The 21,907-nt window shown below is 33.3% G+C and overlaps 1 protein-coding gene across 4 annotated transcripts; it reads right to left on the reverse strand.

Moving 5' to 3' along the window:
• Positions 1-1,465: 1,465 nt before the first annotated feature.
• LOC123564443 (beta-1,3-galactosyltransferase 1-like) lies at positions 1,466-20,002 on the reverse strand. 4 transcript variants are annotated; one of them, XM_053537073.1, is made up of 4 exons: positions 19,777-20,002; positions 9,281-9,469; positions 3,518-3,560; positions 1,466-3,319 (listed from the first exon to the last, which is right to left on the reverse strand). In XM_053537073.1, exon 4 carries the CDS (start codon positions 3,312-3,314, stop codon positions 2,103-2,105), a length of 1,212 nt encoding a protein of 403 aa, XP_053393048.1. In that variant the 5' UTR covers positions 3,315-3,319; positions 3,518-3,560; positions 9,281-9,469; positions 19,777-20,002; the 3' UTR covers positions 1,466-2,102. The 4 variants fall into 4 exon arrangements, with proteins under 4 accessions (XP_053393048.1, XP_053393046.1, XP_053393047.1 ...); XM_053537071.1 differs by lacking the exon at positions 3,518-3,560; XM_053537072.1 differs by lacking the exon at positions 3,518-3,560 and having other exon boundaries at positions 1,466-3,392.
• Positions 20,003-21,907: the final 1,905 nt, after the last annotated feature.

Here is a 21,907-nt window from a genome sequence, read left to right on the forward strand (position 1 = left end):
ACTGAAGAAAAATGCGAAATACATCAAAAGGTAATATACGTGCACTAAAATGCGTCACTTTGAGAAATTGTGCGGACAGTATAACTAAGTCTGATGCTACTGCCTTTCAGTTATAGTTGATGCATTTAAATCTATTAAAAACATATACTTTTTTCTATTTTATCGTTCGTGTGCGGATTTCTTGGGAACTCGACGCTTTTTTTGCGTCTATAAATCGCACGCTTCTTTCCATAGTAAATTAAAAATAATGCTCTATGGAACGCCTTTACTGCCTCTCGATGCCCCAAAAATAAGGATAAAACTTTACATTTGTGCAAACGTTTTTTGTATTGTGTATAGCAGAAACGTCGTTTATTCACGTACAGTCGTCTTTATAAATACATTGTGTGCTCTATAAAATGTTTTATTGTTAATGCATTCAAGTATATCATTAGCACATGGCGATATTTCACGGGCAAGAGAAGTTATATTGTACTCAAGCATACTGACGTTTATGTTCTCGTTCCATCTTGTGTACATTTCGTTATATCATAATAACTGAATATGATATCATGTTGATATAAAATTAACATATGACGTAGTAAATAGTTGCGGTATCATCTGATTATTTATTTGTCAAAACTGTCATTTGCCCTCACACTAATGATCCGGATGGGAATAAGAGGAGTAAATGTCAATGTTTCGGAAATATATTATTCTGTCAAAGTTACATAATAGGCTTGAAACGGTTCCTATAACCTTAAAACTATAAAAACATTCTTTCATTATAAAATATATACATTTTGCTAAGTTGAATGAAACAACGGATGTAAATGTATGTTTATGTGCTTTTAACTCTGTAATTTGCATTGGTAGCAAGTATGTATACATTACATTGTATTTTAAAATAATCAAATATTTCAATTAACGATTCCCGTTTTATTTTACAGTAAATTAACAAAAGGCGCGGTATAAAAATAAAAAAAATAATCAGGGCCTTCGAGTGCTTTGTCGCTTAACTTATTAAATATGTAAGCACTGTGGCAGTTAATGGACTACATGTATACTGGAAGGGGAGACAGCGAAAGGAGATTGCTAAAAATAAGACAAGGCGTTAGTCATTCCCATGAAGCCAAACATACAAAAAATAATTTTCAACGGCAAGTATTTTTGCCAGAGTTGTGACAGATATATGCCTTAAATATTATTGATGTAGCTCAAACTGCGTTGCTATGCTTTCGCTACACATAACGACATTGCCAGTAGTCCCGACCATGTTGAATTAAAAACAACAACAGGCAAGTTATTTATTATTAAACTAGCATAAAACTGATACCAATATCAAAGTAATAAGACGGCATAGAATCCAATACTTACAGGTTGACAGTAAGGAACAAGAAATCTAGTATGAATAGTAACAGAGTATTGAAGATGTTTGTAGCTTTTAATCTTTGAAAATGATGAAATGAAAACAAGAATGTAAACACTGGTTTTAGTTTTTTCTTCAATCTAAATATCATATCAAGTTTGAACACAATAAATAGATCCCGAGTTTGCAGAGGGTCAAAGGACACTGTGATTCATTGGAAATTATGATCACATGTCGTTGGAAATATTTTGATCTGCGTTTGCTGTTTAACTCCATTTCAAAATAAATCGTCTTAAAATAACGACAACATTTTAAATATTTTCTTACACGTATCTGTCACAAAATAACTTTCGACAAAAAGTCAGTGAAACATTTTCTATATACCACGACCACTGAAATACAATGTGCTTTTATCTAAGAAATTGTCAAAATACATAAAAATGTACACGCTTTACAGTATCTTATTGAAAACTTTGAATAATCATGCAGTCCTTTTTCGGGCAGTGCTGTTCCACTTTTGTGTATAACAAGTCTGTCTCACTATGATTTGGTGATGTTCATATAAATAATCGTTGCATAAATCTTTAACACAGTAAGCGAAAAGTGAACACAGCGCAAAATGTTGCTTAAGTTACCACCTTTTTGTGAACAAACCACAAGGTTTCAGTGTGACGTAAGCTAAAAAAAGACACAAAAATATGTCTTGAAATAACGCTTGCTGTAATAATATTATGAAATAAAAGTAAATTATATTCTATTCTATTTGATGAAAAGACTTTATGTCATTCCAAGCTGCACCCCAGTTCTTCCTCAAGTGTTCATACTTTGCCAGTAGAAACATGGACGATTGCACATTTTTAGAAAGATGTTCAGACTCAAGTAAATTATATCCATGTCCGCTTTCCATATTCCGTTGAAAAACACCGGCTTTTAAAGCAGCAAAGCCAGTAATATAAACATCATCTATCCAATAGAATTTCACTTCTCTGGAAGCATGATAAAGTTTCTTAGTGACGTCATATGACATGACGTAAGCAAATCCTTCGCAATATGGCGGATATTTTGAATATGGGTATTCACTTTCTGGCACGAACCATTTGTCATCCTTTGTCCTACGTGGTCCTTGGTTATGGTATATTGAACAATACAGAAAGTCTTCTACATTTCCATCCGGGGACTTTTGTAAAAGGAAACGAACCAAATGATAAATATCAATAAGGGTGTCATCGTCAACCTTGACAACGAACTTAGTATGGTTACAATATTTTTGAACCCAGTGCAATCCCATTACACATTTATACGTCAGATTGCGATACGAGTCTATAAAATTTCCTTGAATAATATCAAGATTTGTTTTACTTTCCAAAACGATTTTATCTTGTAAGTTTTGATCTTCCACTTTTGCAAGAATAAACAACGGCACAATATTAGCACCTGAGTAAAACCTTACTGATCCCCAAGTATCTCTTATCAATTTCCGTTCCTTATATTTTCTAGGATCACTATTTATTAGAACCAAAACTAAAACATTTTTGTTGCACGCATGTTTGTTATTTAGAATAAAGCCATAGTTGTGAAGATTTACAAAAGAGTCTTGTATGTCATTATCATTTGTATCCTTGAAATATTTAAGGTAGCTATCCTTTCCGTACTGGACAGGCGGCTGTAACTTCTTCTCAGATTGTGGTTGTCCTACACTAGTTTTTGCATCTTGTAATTGTTCAATTTGCATAAAGTTTTCTTGTATTTGCTTTTGTTGAAATGGTGCAAATTTTGCTGATATCCGATTCACTGTTGCTAAGCTTTCGTCTTTTGCAAGTTTCTTCAGTGTTTTTAATTTGGCTTGATCAACGTCTTCAATGCTTGATCTTATGTAGAAAATGGTTCGGTTGGTAATCAGGACGATGATGACAACAATAATTAGGACAACGAGCTTAGGTCTATAGGGCATCGTCCGTATCCGCATGTTTCCTGAACAGAGAAACAAAATACATCACATGTCTGTTAACTCGATGCCTGTTTGTAACATCCAGTATATTTACATCTAGAAATTAGAAAATGATTTAAGTAAAGACCATCTCTTTATATTTCAAAAATGTGTTTTAAATAACAATTGATTGAAAATTTACATTGAATTATGGTGACTGCATTGTGAAAAAGTACACTAACTTATATCTACCAACCAGTTCCTAAGACCATCCTAACACCAACCCTGAAAATAGTTCCAGACTTTTCATGAAAAAATATTTCAACGTGCAGATATGCAGTGCTACCAGTTATGCCTTGACAACCATTTAATTGTAAATTCGGTGACTATAACAACATAAACTGAAGTCTACGGTTTAATTAATATATCCGAGAGTATGAATACAAATATTCAAATTGATGGTCACGAGAACAAAACAAGACCTCGTGTCGCTTGAACTCTATCAGTATAATATTTAGCTAGTGACTGCTCCTTATCATCGTATCAAACCATAGTATTGACCTAGAGGTCACGTAGCTAATAACACAGAAAAAGTGGAAACCCACAGGTCGCCCAACATGACAAATATGAAAATGGTGCAGACTTGGCTTGACTAAGCCAGTTCGTGGACGTAAGTGGAAATGCAAGCTACCGTATTATTGATGGGTCCTAGACGAACTTGACAGAAAATGGGCCGTATATATGAACTTGCAACGGTAATATTAATAATTGCCTGTCTGAAATGGCAATCTTTAGCAAGTCATTAAATAGAGATTTGATCAACATTTAACAGATTTAACTAAATTTAAACATCAGTATTTAGTGGAAAACTGGCTACTCCAATTATTGTCGATAAACAAGTCCCTGTTTCGTTCAAATAATTGATATATGTTTGATACCTGTACTTACATAACTATGGTGGCATATTTCTGCTACAAGGTAGCTTTGTAGCTTTCACGATAATATTTTAAACTTTCCAGGAAATGTGTGCAGTTTTTTTAACGCATTTCAGCGATAAATATTTTTTTCTAGATATTTTACTTTTTTCTTGAAAATATTTTAGCGAAATATTTCGCGTTGATACTTCAAACTGCCACGAAATACTTGGTAGCTATCCCGATGATATTCTAAACTTTCCATCAAAGTTCTTCATTATTCTGAAAACATTCTCGCAAAAAGTATTCTATATAGATATGTTTTTATTTCCAGGAAATTAAAGGTCATAGAGGTAAACTTTTCAGAAATGTTCGAAAGATACTTTCTTAAAGTATCGAGATATATCTATCTAGGTAATACATGACAGCTGTGTACGCTTCCGTAAAACGTATCGAGATAATAAAAGTAAGTTATCGCAATAATATTTCCTGGAAAATTTCAGCTATTGAGATAATCTTTTCAGAAAACTTTGCATTATTAAGATATTTTTTTTTAAGTATCACGATAGCTACCTAATTATCTCGTTGCAGAAATATGCCGCCATAAATAACTGATATCAAACGATTGTTACTACATGTAAAATAAACTCATAATCGCTTACTGCAACACTATAATCGATCAAAGTTATTTAACATGAAATGAATTAGAAAAAAAAGCAACCCATTGCCTATTAACGGTTTGACTTTTCGTACCAAATATTCCCAAAATGTAGAAAAAATGCATACATATTTAAATTCCTTCACAGTGATGTTAGACCTTGAATTTAATTTTAACACTTTCTAACTTTTTTTTAAATATGAAAATTTCAGTATCTTTCAGCCTTAACCCTAGTAATTGACATTCCTACCACCATTACTTTTTTTTTCATAAATAGAAATATTGAAATCAATACATTGTTTTTAAAAATGAATATATCTGAAACGGTTTTGTTTCGTCAGTTACCTATTTTTTGATTATTTTTTTTCTCTCGGTCAAAAAGAAGTTGTAAATTTGTCTGATCGGATGTCAGGCAGTCTGTTTAGCACGTTCGCTAAGCCTTTTTTTATATACAGTGGACTTTAGGTGTAACAGATAGGGTGGAAATGTGTGCATCGCCGCTTGGTTTACTTAAATACTTACTGACATATAATGGCTGCAAGACTGACATTCTGAGGTACATTTGTGGTGCATGCTAGTTGTGTTCTCTTTCATAATAATCTCATGAAAACGAAAGCTGTTAGGCCAGGCTTTAGGCAATCTGACTAAAGTACTTGATCTTCTAAACGAAGATCTGAGGGTCATCTTTCTGCATATTTGGATTTCCGATACTGCTATTTTTATTTTCGCAAATCTATTTTTATTTGAACCAATCAGACGACTCGTTTCAATAAGCATTTGGCTGAACTATCACAAAAGCGTCGATGTCAAAGGGTGAGAAAAATATGCAGTCAGTCCGGGGCTCGAACCCGGGACCCCTCGCTTACAGGGCGAGTGCTCTACCGACTGAGTTTACCGGCTGCCTGACACCTAACGTGACCAAGTCCGAACCGTGAAATATGATTCCTCTCAAAAACACGACGGCGCAGTCATGATGTGATCGTCATAAGAATTGTAAATATGAAAACACCCAGGCTAAATATAGATTTTTTAAACTTCTACTTTCACTTTCAAAATGTTGGAAGCAAGGCTCTGATTGGCTAGCGGATGGTAGTCAGAACGAGGCTATCAATAGCACGTCTTCAGATCCAAAGCGTAGCGTTAATTGGAGATGTACATTAGTCAGATAAGGTTTTAGGGACTTTATCATCAGTGTGTACATAATCAATTGCAGGCAGTGTTTAAGGCCATTTGAAAAACATCTCAAAGGCTGAATGATTTGAAAAAAAGAGTACATTTTATTCTTCTTCTTAATAGTAAAACCCTATTGTGTAAGTTCTGTTGTAGTTTTCATCATAAATAATCAAATAAAGACCACAACGACCCAATAAGTGAGTATGTAAGCAATGACAGGTAATGAAAAGAATTAATTTTGAAAGAAATTTCAAAAGCCAAACGGAAGTTGATTAGCAGCAATTGCAGCCACAATCAGTGCTTTGAGTGCTTTGATTTGGTGTATATCATAATTCCACAACATGTTTTCTTTGTCAAAAGTTTTTTTTTTTCGATTTCTGAATCATTCTAAAAATAAAAATGTAGTAATAGGCATATTATATGTATATCTCAGGTAGTTAAATATGCTTGATGACATATTTTTCATTATATTTCAGAATTTTAGGCTGAGAAAATCTTCTTTTGACTTTTCGGATCCTCCTAAACTTATTTCTGAATAATTCTAAAAATAAAAATATAGTAATAGGCATATTATGTGTATATCTCAGGTAGTTAAAATATGCTTGATGACATATTTTTCATTATATTTCAGACATTTTAGGCTGAGAAAAACTTCTTTTGACTTTTCGGATCCTTCTAAACTTATTTTTGAATCATTCTAAAAATAAAAATGTAGTAATAGGCATTTTATATTATATCTCAGATAGTTAAAATATGCTTGATGACATATTTTTCATTATATTTCAGAATTTTAGGCTGAGAAAAACTTCTTTTGACTTTTCGGATCCTCCTAAACTTTACAAAGTTATGCTGTTAGGCGTAAAAAAATTGTTTGTTTCCGGTATCCCGACCTGTCCTAAATTTTTGGCCCGATCCTATATGTTTTTATGGCCTTGGAAAATATTTCTTTCAACTTTTTAACAAAAAGTTGCAAAACTGCACTTTTATGCTTTAAACATGGTCGGTGATGTTAGAAATCAATTTACTGATGCTCTTAAGGCATAACCCCCTTATTTTGTATTCATTTTTGACACAAAAAATAGTTTCCGAAAAGTCTCACTTAATAATAATAAAAAAAAAATCCAAAAAAAAAAAATCCGACCTACCAACCCTTATTTTTTAAGCAAAGTTTTTTTAGGCCTTAACACCAAAATCAAGATGAAAATTTCAATATTGTCTTAACATTAATATTTTGCATATTATATAGCATACTGCAACGTTTGACACGCTATTATAGAAATGTTAAACATTTCTTTTGACATAATGTTAAGGAGGTAGGTTACCTTTATATTTGTATGTGCGAATGTCCAACCGGAAGCTAGCGTGACGATTTACGACGACGTTTACGACAAACTAAATGTATTTGTATATTCATTCTTCTGAAAACAAATCATAGACCTGTCTTCGATCTGACGCTTTTTGGTATAATAATGCAGAAATAATGAATAAATTGCCGCAGAAACGCTTCAAAACAATGTTGCCTTAAAATGACGTCATTGACGTCATGACGTTACGTGTCAGTTACCGCGCAAAATTAATAGCTTTTATCTTGAAAGTACGTAATTCTGTGCATTTTCTTTATTCAAACTATTTTCAAATAACCATTATTTGCTGAAATATTTTTTATGAGTCTTTTGCTCTGAATAATAATCAATATTTTGCTTCTTTTATGTAGTTATATTGAAATGTTATGCGGAATGTAAGAAAATGGATGATGGTAACCAATGTTATTTGGAATATAGTTGGGTGAGAGGTTACTTGTTACGGCCATTTTCAAATAAAAAATCTAGCAGTTTGATTTGTAATACCTATTTTACAGGTTCCGTTGATAATTTGTTACTTATATACTAAAACTAAGATCTAAAATTGTTCAAATTTCAGTAGAAAATTGTGGTTTCTTGAATTGAATTGATGTTACCATGGAAACGAAGCCCGTGACCTATGTATCTAAATGTAAAATTCAAAAGCGTTGACACTAGTCTATTTAAGAAACACAGCTTCGGCTTTTTATTTTCATTTCAACAATATCCATGAGAATAATAGTAGCATGCTGAACGATTTTTCCATGAAAAATGCCAGACGAGGGGTACTGCTGTAAGTATTCTAAGCTTAGAAATTTGTTTGAATAAATGCAGATAACACGAAAATATAACTTACGTTAGAAATAATATGTTTTAAAGCTACATCAACTAGAAAGATAATCTTATTCAATATTATTTTATAAGAAATTATGACAAAAAGCAAGATATAAGCCATTTTAAACATCTCTGTTGCCATGGTTACTTTAAACTTTAAGAAAAATAGGGTACCATGTATAGTGCTTGGTATTTTGCTAATAATATTACCCAAATATTTTATGTTGGTCATTAACAGGATGGCACTGAAGCCGTCGAAAACTCCTATTTTTATACATAGTTGTTTAAAACTGAGAGAAAATGCGTTACCATGGAAACACGAGCCCCGCGACATATACATTTTAAGCTTATATTAGAAAGCTAACGTGCATACTAATAAAATTATAGATTATGCTGACTTCTACGGATATCAATGAAACTAAAATACACTGAAAAGTGTTAAATATCCGTACTTTTCTTCTTCTTTCAATATGAAATACCTTTGGAGGGTCATGTTCTTCAAACCTGGATAAAAATTGAACTTGAAGGGACAGAGACAAACGAAACTGAGATTTTAGCAGTTAAAACTTCATATTACACGAAATACAAAAAGATGCTGCGGTTCAACTAATTTGAATTTACCCTTGTAACAAGGTAACCTACCTCCTTAACTCATTGTTGTGCGCCTACCCTGGAAGATTACCAATGTTGCAGTATAAAAAGAATGTTATAAGGAAGTGAGCCCGTAATGACACTCGGCAACTTCCGTATGATTACACACTATATAATTCGACATTCTTCGGACGTAAATGTATGGTTTTCCGTAGAAATTGTAGAATGCCGAAATTGTATACGGAGAATACATAATTTGACAGTGATAATGAGTTAATTAATTACCTTAACAAGAGTAAGCATTATAACTGATTAAACAAAATACTCAGGCAGTTCTTTTATTTGATTTATATTGACAGATCTTTAAATTGTTTTGTAATTAAATTAATTAAATTATGTATTTTGTTAATTAAAGATGTATTTTTATGAATTAAAACCTAACTTTTAAAATATATGGTAGAAAATGTACAGATATTTTATTGTAAACTTACTTACCATCTGTTTAATTCCGTAGATTTATTCCTACTATTACAACATCAGATCACGAACTTTACTGTCTATCTCATGTATGTTTACTACACAATATAGTATGACACACTTCAGCAGTGATTTCCATCTTATAGTGTCAGAGGTTCTTATCTGTGCAAACCTTATCAACATATAGATAAAGTTTCCGCTTTCTACCTGTGAATGGAAGAAACCATCTTTGTCTATAAATATTCCTGGATCTCACAATCTCTAGTCTAATACATTAAATATGCACGATGTTCATTAAACCGTATGTGGTGATGGATGAATATTTTACGACTCGACGTATATGTATTAATTAAATATATTACATAAGGTGTACACAATTTAGGTCGTCTTTCCTAGAAGATTATTATTTATACTGTGCACTAATACCTCGCGAGCATCATAATAGACATTTTTGAATTAAGACAAAAGGGACTGCGAACACCTAGGACGATGAAAATTTAATGGGGACCATCTCAACATAAATTAATTATATTATATGCGGTCGGAAAACCATGCCCATAATAGTATTAAGGTCTGCCTTATCATGCCAAAACACTGCGGTGAGGGATATAAAATTTGCTTTGTCTGTCAGTCCGTCTGTCGGCCAGAAAAAAAATTGTGTTGCCAAAAGCGGCCGACCCACCGTCGTTACACTTTACTGAAATGTTCCTCAACATTAGAAGGTGTGCATCCGAGACAAAACGGTCATTGTTAGCTCTGCTGTTACTAATCACATTAAAATGGCCATATCACCCTTGGTCGCTCACATGATATTGATTGTTTAGCCCTGAATATATGTCAAGACAAACTGTAACATGGAAACTGACATTTGTAATTAAAAAGAAATTAGATTGACATGGAACAATTTAACATGTGATTTCTAAATACCATAACCATAGTGACCTACATTTTATGCAAAAGTCATCCCGCAGCCCGTCACGCAAATTTATTCAGGACGAAGGTGTAGAATGTGACCAGAAGCTTGATATTAATGTTAAAGTGTTAACAAGTATTTTCTAGGAGTTTACAATGTGACCTACCTTTCAATCCCGGTTGACCTAATTAAGTATCAGACGTTGCTCTCATATAGATAAATATTCTGACAAGGTTTAATAAATTATTGCTGACGTTTTAATGTGACATCAGGTTACCCAGTTTCAACCAGTTTTAACCTTGATAAAGTTTTTATACGCAAAAATATTCTGAAAGGTATTTAGGAAAAGAAACAGATTGAAAAAATGTTACCCTAGGTAACCTGTTTTAGAACTTGATCTAATTTTCCGAGAAAGCATTGAAACATATTTGTTTATAAAAAAAAACAAAGAAAAATATCAAACAGGGAATGCCACGCACCAAAAACGTAGCCTCCTCAAAACGAAACCCCCAGCACGCAGACGCGTGCACCACACACACATACACACACCCAAAGCCAACACATAAGGACAAAACGAACAACACACACACACACACGAAGCCAACAGATAAGACGAAACGAACAAACAAAGGAACACAGTGGGGCGCCGCCTTGGAACGGTCAGTGGCAAAAACACCACTGGGGAGCTTAAACCGGTTTATGGTGCACCTAACCTCACTCTTACCCCCACCATGTTCCAAAGACATGGGACAGTGTAAATAAAAGTAATCCCCTCCAGGTGAATCTCTTACACACGTAATGGAAACAAAAAGGCATGGCATGTAAAACACAAAAATGCTCGTGTATAAATATGTAAAAAAACAAACCTTAAGAACCAAAAACGTATGTACTCAATGCCTTTTCAGAAGACAGAGCAACAAGAGAAACACCCTTAAGGGCCCAAAGACAAATATGAAAACATTTCAGTCCTGGTAGGATTATAAAACTGCTTATCATAGAGTCCTCCCCCTCTTCCGTCAGACGCAATCAAAGAGGGAAGCGCAGTGTCCAACTGTAAACGGGTTGAACACTAAACATGCGGTATGTCTCAAAACAGTTGGGTCGTAACCTCTTTTAATAAAACGTTTGATAATCTTTCCAAATACATTTTGAAAATTACCGTGACCCAAGATCTTACGAAGTGTGTAAACCACATCCCCATAAAAAACGGGTTTAGAAATACCTTCTCACAGAAGTGTCTTTAAATTACTATTGAATTTTAAAACTAAATCAGAATTACGATAATAAAATTTAGCAAAATATTTACGCAATTTGTAATAACGGTAGACTTGCTGAAGAAGTTTACCTGTAATATATTGATTACGTTCATTGAAATGCTTGACATGACTAGACGCTCTGGCAAACCGAATTAATTGAGAAATATATACCCCATAAGATGTAGCCTGAGGTACATCCCCATCCAAATGGGGAAAATTTACAATACTAAAATCAAAATCATCCCTCTTGTCATAAATTTTGGTATGTATAAAATTGTCATAAATAGAGTGATGTAAATCTATAACTTGACCTAATCTTTGACCCCAGATAATGCACTAGGTTTTATAACAGACAAACACTAACTATTTTTCATATAAGTTAATAAGTAGAGTATGGTCTCTAGATGGTAAACAATTTTTTCTTTTTTCTATAATTTGATATTGTGACCTGTTTTTTATTCAAGGTAAACCAATGTTTAGACTTATCTAGACTTCATGAAAACAAATACTGCATGCATATCAAATACAAAACATTGCCTCTATGGTGTTAAGAAGTTTTTTCCAACAATTTAGCCTAGTTACCTAGTTATTGACTCCAGATAACCGACTTTTAAACTGGATTTTATAAAAATCTCCCATGGTGGCATAATTAGCCTGATCTTATCACCGTAAATAAGTACAAATGTTTTAACGAACCGCATATAATATAAAAAATATATGTTGAGAGAGCCCCTTGAAACATCCATCGTCCTAGATGTTGAACACTTCACTTCGTCTTAATTCGCAAATTTCTACGTTCTGTTAAACAGTGCAGGGGCATCTACAGCAAGTGGTTACATGTCTTTTACGAAAAAACAGGTTGAGATATTACTTACAAGTTAACGTCAATATTATTATCCTGCAAACTTTATTTTCATTTTGTCACTAATATATAACTTATTAAACCAATGTATATGTGTTCTATATCCTTGAATACTCAATGAAACATTGAAGTCGTAATAATTAACCACTTCAATGAACGGTTGTAACCAGAGTGTCATGCTCAATGCTTTGTTGTACTTCAACTAAAATTCAAAACACTTTAAAAGTTGTTTAAGTATTAAGTAATAAAGGTGGTCAATAACATTTGAGGAATATTTTTTGGCATTTTTTTAAGGTTTCATAATTTATATTCTGTTAGAGATTTATCTTAGGAACAAAAAGACCCATTACATAAAGGTAGATGCCTACTCGAAATGTATAATTTCATTACTTTTCATGAGTTTTTTGTAATCACTTCCCTTTAAAATAAAAATATTCTAAAGGTGGACTATATTAGATTTTAATATAATTTCAAGTTTTACATTTGCATTTGATTAATATTGGGATACCTCAACTACAAGAAACAAAAGGCAAGTTTTAGAACAGCAAGTAGCCTTTGAATTCATGATCCATTTTTAATCTATCTTGGTTGCGCCACCGATATAAGCTTTGTTTGTTTTGTTTGTTTTGGGTTTAACGCCGTTTTTCAACAGTATTTCAGTTATGTAACGGCGGGCAGTTAACCTAACCAGTGTTCCTGGATTCTGTACCAGTACAAACCTGTTCTCCGCAAGTAACTGCCAACTTCCCCACATGAATTATCAGAGGTGGAGGACGAATGATTTCAGACGCAATGTCTTTTATCAAATCGTCACGGAGAACATACGCCCCGCCCGAGGATCGAACTCGCGACCCCGCGATCCGTAGACCAACGCTCTCCCTACTGAGCTAAGCGGGCGGGCGCCGATATAAGCAAATGAAGGTAAAATAATTTTATAAATTTGCATGTCTAATAAATTATGTCAAAACATACACTTGTTAATGCAAATCTTTGACGAATTTAATGCAATAGTGCTTTTATACATATTATTTCTTAAGCAAAATAGGTTTAGTAAATTTATACTTATGCTAAAAATGCTATAATGGTTGCGCAACCAGATAGGAAAATCAAATTTTAAGGAAACAGTGAAATTCTAACATGTATTAAGAACTCAGTGAACACAAATAAGTGTAAATGATTAGCTATTGGAGTTTTGAACAAATCCTTTAGTTGACTAAAATCTGATTAACCACCTTTAAAGAAAAGGCAATACTACGAAAGATCCGTGGTGACATTTCAACTTCATTATTTTAAGCCTTCTGCTTCATGATTTCACGATTTCCACTTCATGAATTCACGAATTCACGATTTCACGATTTCACGATAAAACTTCACGATTTCGCGATTTCACGATTTCCACTTCACGAATTCACGATTTCACAATTTCCACTTCAAGAATTCACGATTTCCACTTCATGAATTCACGATTTCACGAATTCACGATTTCCACTTCACGAATTCACGATTTCACAATTTCCACTTCATGAATTCACGATTTCACCATTAGACTTCAGGAATTCACTATTTCTTGATTTCACGAGTTCACGAATTCACGATTTCACCATTAAATTTCACGATTTCACGAATTCATGATTTCCACTTCAAGAATTCACGATTTCTCGATTTCACGATTTCATAATTATAGTACAATTTCAACTTTTCGCGATTTTATTAGTCACATGACTAATGCATGACGTAGAAAACCGCGGGTGATGTTCGCTACCTGTAAGATGGCGTGTTATATAATTGTACAACCAGGTTTAGGTACTGAAAGTGAAAACTGGCCGAAAATGCCTCAACTGATGAGGAAATAGACTTACAAACAATACTTTTAGAATGCATGATTGCTTAAAATGTGAAATTGTTCCAGTCCCTTTTTTCAGTTTTAGTAAGCTCCTCATCTTTGTGCTATTGAATGAAATTAAATGAAAAGCGATGCATCTTATTCACATGTAAGCTATTGCCACCTGCTGTGTAAATGGTATGCAAACTGAGTTGATCAAGAGTACGGCCTTACCACGAGGGCCGTTTTAAACGTAAAAAGCGTCTTATACGTTACAGGCGTGGAAAGGATACACATACAAAATATAAATTCAATCCATGCAAGCATTCTCTTTTAAATGAACAGAAACCAATGTGTCTATGGACGGAAAGACGGATTCCAAAATAACGGACTGACGGACGGATAACTGCAAGGCTTAATGCTCCGTCGCCATAAATGGTGTGGGCATAATAAACATACTTATATATTTTGGAACTGTCTAAAACAGTAAAGCTACTTGGGCATCTTATATTGTTCATACATGTTTTAGTGTTGAAAGTACCCAATACTGTGTTGGTACAGGCACCAATATCCCTCCCCAACCTCCACACAGACGTATGCAGGAGTATAGACTCATCCTCTGTAACCCAGACCATTCATTACGTTTACACTTCATTGAATGGAGTGGATTGGCCAAATAGAACAAGTGAAGTCAAGAAATCATGAAATCGTGAAGTTTAATGGTGAAATCGTGAAATCGTGAATTCAAGAAGTGGAAATCGTGAAGTCAAGAAATCGTGAAATCAAAAAATCATGAAATCGTGAATTCGTGAAATCGTGAAGTTTTTTCGTGAAATCGTGAATTCGTGAATTTGTGAAGTGGAAATCGTGAAATCAGGAAGCAGAAATCGTGAAATCGTGAATTCATGAAGTGGAAATCGTGAAGTTTTTTTCACGAAATCGTGAATTCGTGAAGTGGAAATCGTGAAATCAGGAAGCAGAAATCGTGAATTCGTGAATTCATGAAGTGGAAATCGTGAAATCATGAAACAGAAATCGTGAAATAATGAAGTTGAAATGTCACCACGGGTCTTTCGTAGATTTGACAGATTATTGCATCCGCCGGGATATTGTTATTTTTCTATAAAATGCAATGTCCTTCCTTTCTTGATACTGTTAACATTACTTTAACAGAGAAAGGATTATAAATATGTAAAATGCAATATGTATGTTATTTTTCTGACCAGATATAATACCGTACTAACTTTGATGGGTTACATTTACTAGAAAAGTTCAAACAATGGTCTTGAAATGTCACCACGGGTCTTTCGTACAAATCTGAGAGTGGGTATCTCAAGATTTAGATAAGCATCTGCTAGGTGAATTCCCTCTCAAGTTTTAGTTGTTTCGTGGCTGGAGTGGAGTCCTGTGCTCAGAAAAAAAGTAAACAGGACCAAAAAATAGAGGAATACTGTGAATTTATGATAATTTTAATCAGCGTCAGATACGAATTATTTTCGAATGTAAACCAGGTGTAAAATTTTGCAGACAGTTTACTAATTTGAATATAATCTTTTTTCTTATTCTTTATCAGAAACATGACACATTTTGTAGAGCCATCAGTTGTTGTTTTTTTTGCACGTGATGGTACATAGGTTCAAATCATGACTGATTTTTTTTTAAATTTCTAATCTCCTTTTTAACTACGTCTCTGTCAAAGGCTTCCAGCATGATTGTAGCATATCGCTGTTCTTACTTTTCATCGGCCAATAATCCCTTGATGAAGAGCTGTTTCAGAAACCTTGGTGTATAGTATCAACAGGTTTGTTAATTTCTAAACTAATATAAAATTATAAAAAATATGTAAAATAAAAACGGAGACATTACAAAAGGAAAGGCAAAATGTCATATTTGAGGTGACAGACACTGCGTGTTGCCATAATGCTACGGAGGCTTTTCTTAAGTTGTAATCAAGTTGATCGTAAAACCATGTGACGTGACTGTCCCGTTATCGAAATAAAACCACAGAACACAGTATTAATAATTCAGCACGACTCGCTGTCAGTGATTAATGCATGTACACATGTTTAATGCATGCTTCACATGCAAGCTATTCTATATACACATGAAATCTTAAGAAAAGTTAACTCTAGGGACACTGGGGATGGGAAATGTAGCAAACATGCAGTCAGAGAAACAACATTTTGTCCTGTCACATTGCCCTTTTAGACTAATAAGCAATTTTTGGCAAAAAGCGTTGTCTTTTATATTTTGAATTTTCTCTCTTGTTACCAATATGTCATCCTTTTTTAGTTGCAAAGTTGTTTTACATAATTATAAAATGTTTGCCAGTTAAGAAAGAGAAGATAAATTGATAGATATTCAGAAGACATATTATAATTTTTACATTTGCTATCAACTTTCACGTTTCACGAATTTCAAAATTATTGCCTGGATCAATAAGAAATACTTAGTCCGAAGTGGGAAATATTTACTAATAATTCCTGAAATACCTGTGTTATTTTAATGTGCTCTCTTTCATTATTTTATATTTCTTTACACTCCTCTCAGTGGATCTTACTGCGCAAGGAACAATACGACAAAATTAAATTTCGAAGATAAAGTCAAGTAGGAGTTAAACAGGACAGAGTTACTGTTCATACGCTCAACATCTCTTATTATAACATTAGATTATTTAACATTTCACTAAATTTCATCCGGTCGTTTCAAAGTGTGAATACAAATGTTCCGGATAAAGTTATGGTGCTTGTGTTCTGGAATTTATGTGACTGCCATGCATTTTACAATACCCCCGTCTCAACACTTGATTATTGTTTCCGTCCGTCCGTAACATTTTTTGTCCGAAGCGAAAGTATAAATCTGTTGAAGTGATTTTCTTAAAAAAACAACAATTACAGAAGCCATTGAAAGAAATTAAAGTGAACAAGAATCAAATATTTATCCTGCTTTCCTAATTATTGCTCCCTCTTTCTTCCTTTTTTATTTTTGTTTTTGATACTTTTGTCTAGGGTATGACTCGAAAAATGTTAAATGGATTTTGTAAAATTTTCACACAATGATAGTGGCAATCAGGAAAAAGTGCCGTATTTAAGTCATATAGTTCTACATTGCTTATTTTTTGATCATCTCCTTTTTTATGAATTACTCATAACACTTTTGTCTGGAAGATAACTCACGATAACAGAGGAAAAATACGTTATATCCTCATATATCTCAAAATGCTTTGGAGCATTTACAACAGTTTAATGACCGATTAAATCGGTATAAAGACTGTTACACCATAAATAATAATAACTGCAATTAAACAAACAAAAATATGAAAGAACATTCTTCAACATTTGTTTTAAAGTTATATCTGTGTATTCAATATTGTTGAACTGATGAGGAAAAATATCTGAAATTTGTTTTATAATGAAATCAAATGATTTATGTTCTTTATTAAAAAGGGTTTTCACAAGCGTAAAGGAAAACCAAAAGGAGACAGAATGTGTATTGTAAACTTCCTTCGTACTGAACTGGACATTGTTCATTCAGACCATGTGTATCATGTCTGTTTACTGTACAACGTCAAGGAATATAGTATGATATATTTCAGCAGTAACGTACATCTTTATGTATGAGGCTTTTCTCACCAGCATCTAGATAATGTTCCCGCCTCCCACCATTGCCTTAAAGATACCATTAATGTCAGTCCTTATTCCTGGATCTTACAAACGCTAGTCTAAGAAATTAAATATGTATGATGTTAACTAAGCGTATGTGGAATGCTAAGTTAAACGACATGTACCTTTGCCATTGACGGTACATATTAATTAAAAGCATTACTTTAGGAAGAAGTTGGGTCATTAGACCAGTGTTGTGTTGTCTGAATGTGAGAGTGGTGTGACCTATAATAGATATTTTGATGAAGAAATTCCATACTCAGAGCAAACTTTTACCTAGTATATTTTCGGCAGTGTCTAACTGCCTTCTTCAGCACTGACTGACCAGTGTTACGGGGGGAGCTCGGTTGAGCGATGGTCTCCGCTGTATTTTCTCTATAGCCTCTTTGACTTTGCGTTTGATAAATCCACTTTCACTTGTCAGTCAGTGCTGAAGAACGCAGTGAGACACTGCCGAAAATTACACTAGGTAAAAGTTTGCTCTGAGTATGGAATTTCTTCATCAAAATGTTAAATCCAGAGCATGGGATCATCAGTTGTATAATAGATATCTCCCAAACAAACATTATGTATTGCACGTATATAATGTGCAGTCCTTATTCCGTTACACACTGCAGTCATTATACTTCACTTACAAATGAGAAAATAGGTTCAAACATATTACTTACCAGTTTCCACTTAAATTTGATTGATTAATGTTTTAAAACGCTACATTAATGAAAATTATATCATTCAATATCCCCAAGAGCCTTTTTAGAACTGCATAATTGAACACCGAGACCGAATTTCGTGGTCAGCAACATATCCCAGACGTTATGTGTATTATTCCTACATCAACTATATAATTTACGTTGACAGAAAAGGAAAGACACCTCCTTTTGTAGAAAAAGTAGCCATAGCCTGGCTGTAATAATCTATCGAATTGAATGATGTATCATCTCTGACAGTGATTATCTCAAGTTTCAAATAAACACCTCCCGTAACAGTATTGCTTCAAATCCGTGATAGAACTTTGTTCGAAAGTGGCTGTAAAATTGTCTTTTAAAGTCAGTGTCAGAATTTTTATCCCAGCCATTTTTGACACATTATGAATAGTGTATTTACAGCAATGTACTAAGAAAACTGTCGTGATAGATTAATTCATGTGCTTAAAAAAACGTAATAATTAATTATAGCTCAGAACATTGATTATTCAACATGATTTGATGTCAGCGATTAATGCACATATGTGCGCGTTTAATGCATACGTGACATGCAAGCTATTCTAAATACATTTACATTATTTAAATTTATCTTTGATTTATGGAAATAACTGTAAGCACTCGACACTTGGAATGAGAAACGTCGCAATAATACAGCATAAAAAGAGCTTTATGCCCCATCGTCTTCTTCCTTTTAGAAAAGGAGATAAATAAATAATTACGGGATGGACTGGCAGCTCAAATTGAAAGCTGCGTGGTTATAAATTACGACAAGAACAATGGCAAGCATGTCTTTAGTATGATCTCGCAAATCTGAAATGTGATAAAGAGAAGAGTCCGATGGAAAATGACCTAATGTTCAACAAACATATTACTATCATCAATAACTTTTCTAACTCTACACCTATTTTTTTATCTCTGCCAGATTTTGAAAGATTTGAATGAAAATCATTAGATGATTACTTAATACAACGGTTACCAGATTACAATCGGAGTAAACCCATTTAGCCGTCCCGGTTATAATAAGTGTAACCCTTAAATTAAAAATCACATAATCAGTAAAACACACATGAAAGCAGCACACGTTGAACGTATTCAAATTATTATTATAGTTCAAACATATTTTTATCCAATGAAAAGCAAAGGTTTTTCAAAAAAGTAACCAGCTTATTTTCATATTATTGTAGGATTTATGTACCACATGTTTTATGTATTCTATATCAATGCTAAAAGCTATGATTTATTTCATTTAAAGTTAAATCATAATGATGTTTGTATTTCTTAAGAATGACAGTTACCTTTTTTTTATCCTGCAATGTCAGTTATTATCTTGCACGTTTTCTCCCATGTTTATGCATGTATCTTTTTGTTATTTCATATTTCCAAGGAGTACATTGCACTTTAAGTAAATTGTCACCATTTATTAACTTTACTCCATCCATTTATCTGTATTTTGTGTGAATGTTAACTTCCTAAAACTTTTCCTGAAATTTATGGAGGCTGCCATGTTGTTTACTGCAGTGTGTAGAAATACCTCCGTTTTCATATTCTAATGCAGCATATTTGTATCATTTTGTGTAATGTTCATTGATAGGATGTTAGAAACATATTTTAATCATTAACTGTCACTGAAACTTTACATTATTGTTCATTTTTGTGAAAGAAGTGCGTACTATTTGTAAGGTCATTCGCGGTGTAAATTTGGAACTTTCAATCACCGGAATTCTCCATTTTATTGCATCAATTACATTTTATCTACCCAAATGTTACTCATCATTAGATTTAATACCATAAAAGATATATTGTCTTTGTGTATTATTGCTCACATTTTATTGTATGTCGTATTATTCGTAATTTTACTTGGAGACATCTCTCCTAAATTCCTAAACGGGTCAAAGCTTATAAATAGAGCGATCTGCCTCACTTTGAAAGAACAGTTGCGAAGGCGCCATTATTCAAATCATTATTGGTCAAAACAACTAACGTACAATTCCTAAATCCAAATTTTAGTAAGTATTTAGGAATCTTTCCTAAATATCGGTTATCCAATCTTAGGTTCATTGAATTAGTATTATATAAATACAAGTATAGGTATACTTGTATACGAAATAGTTTTTAGTACGAACTTTAGGAAATAAAATCCTAAACTTAGGATTTTATCTTAGTTTTTAGGAATACGGTTTAATATATTTACTTAGGCAACTGTCCCCATGTGAGAGCCGGCGCACTTCATGAATATGATTATTTTTAGGATTTAGGATTACTATTAAGTATTTGTATGTTATATATATATCAGTTATAATGCATTATTGCATTTAATACAGAGTGTTAAAACTGATATCGTTGTCGTCTTCTATATTGAAGTAATACTACTGCTGGTGTATTGAAACTCCAGTAGTCCTGTATATTGTAGTGTATTTCATCAAGGCATCCTGACCCCCCCCCCCCCCCCCCCCCCCCCGGCTGAAGTACGCTACATTATTTCACACCTGAAAAAATGGCCCACTTTATCATGAAGTGGTACAAAATTAAGGAGTATTCATTGTTCCTTCTACTATGGATGGAGGCGGAGCAACTGTCAAAACAGGGACTGCATACTGGTCTAAAAATAAACTATACATAAATGTCGACAGTAGTTATTACTTTGTCTTGTTTTATCTTTAATTAAGTTCTTGAATGTTATAAGTGCTTAAATAGAACTGTTAGATTATTATGAGTTAAACCTACATATTATATTTTCATTGAATAAGAATGTAATATTGTGATCTACAAACTACTCGATAAGTGAGTCATCTGCTATGTATTTATATTACATCCGCATGATTTTGCGTGCAAACAATGTTGGCCACACCTCCCAGGGAAATTCAAATTAAAAATTTCTCTTGACATGCTTTAACTCTTTTCTCAAAGTCACCTTTGCAAAATAAAACAGAATCAGATTTTTGAATAAGATGTTGTAAAAGTCACAATGTACAAATGTGCAAATTTAAAAAATATCTTTGTACTGATTTAAGATAATTTCTAAAAGGGTTCCCTAAGTTTACTTGAGACGGAGATGTTGTTGACTGATGAAAAGGGGCATTTTAACTATAAGTCGGTTATAGATTACTTATTGACATTCTAATGCATTAAGTTTTGCCTTCAATACGTTGCGCTCCGTTTCGGCAAACTTAATTGCATTAGAATGTCAATAAATGATCTATAACCTATACATACTGATTTTTCAACTCCAGTTAAGGCCTAAAAAATGTTTGTTAACGGTATCCCGACCTACCCTAAATTGTTGGCCCTACCCTAAATGTTTTATGACCTTGGAGAATTTATTTCATTTTTTGTGTTACTGCACTTTTTATGCTTTACACATGGTCAGTGATGTTAGAAATCAACTTACTGATGCTGTAAAGGCACAACCCCTTAATTTGTATTCAT

Source organism: Mercenaria mercenaria, chromosome 2 (genome assembly GCF_021730395.1).
Source record: "Mercenaria mercenaria strain notata chromosome 2, MADL_Memer_1, whole genome shotgun sequence".
Lineage (NCBI taxonomy): Eukaryota > Metazoa > Mollusca > Bivalvia > Venerida > Veneridae > Mercenaria > Mercenaria mercenaria.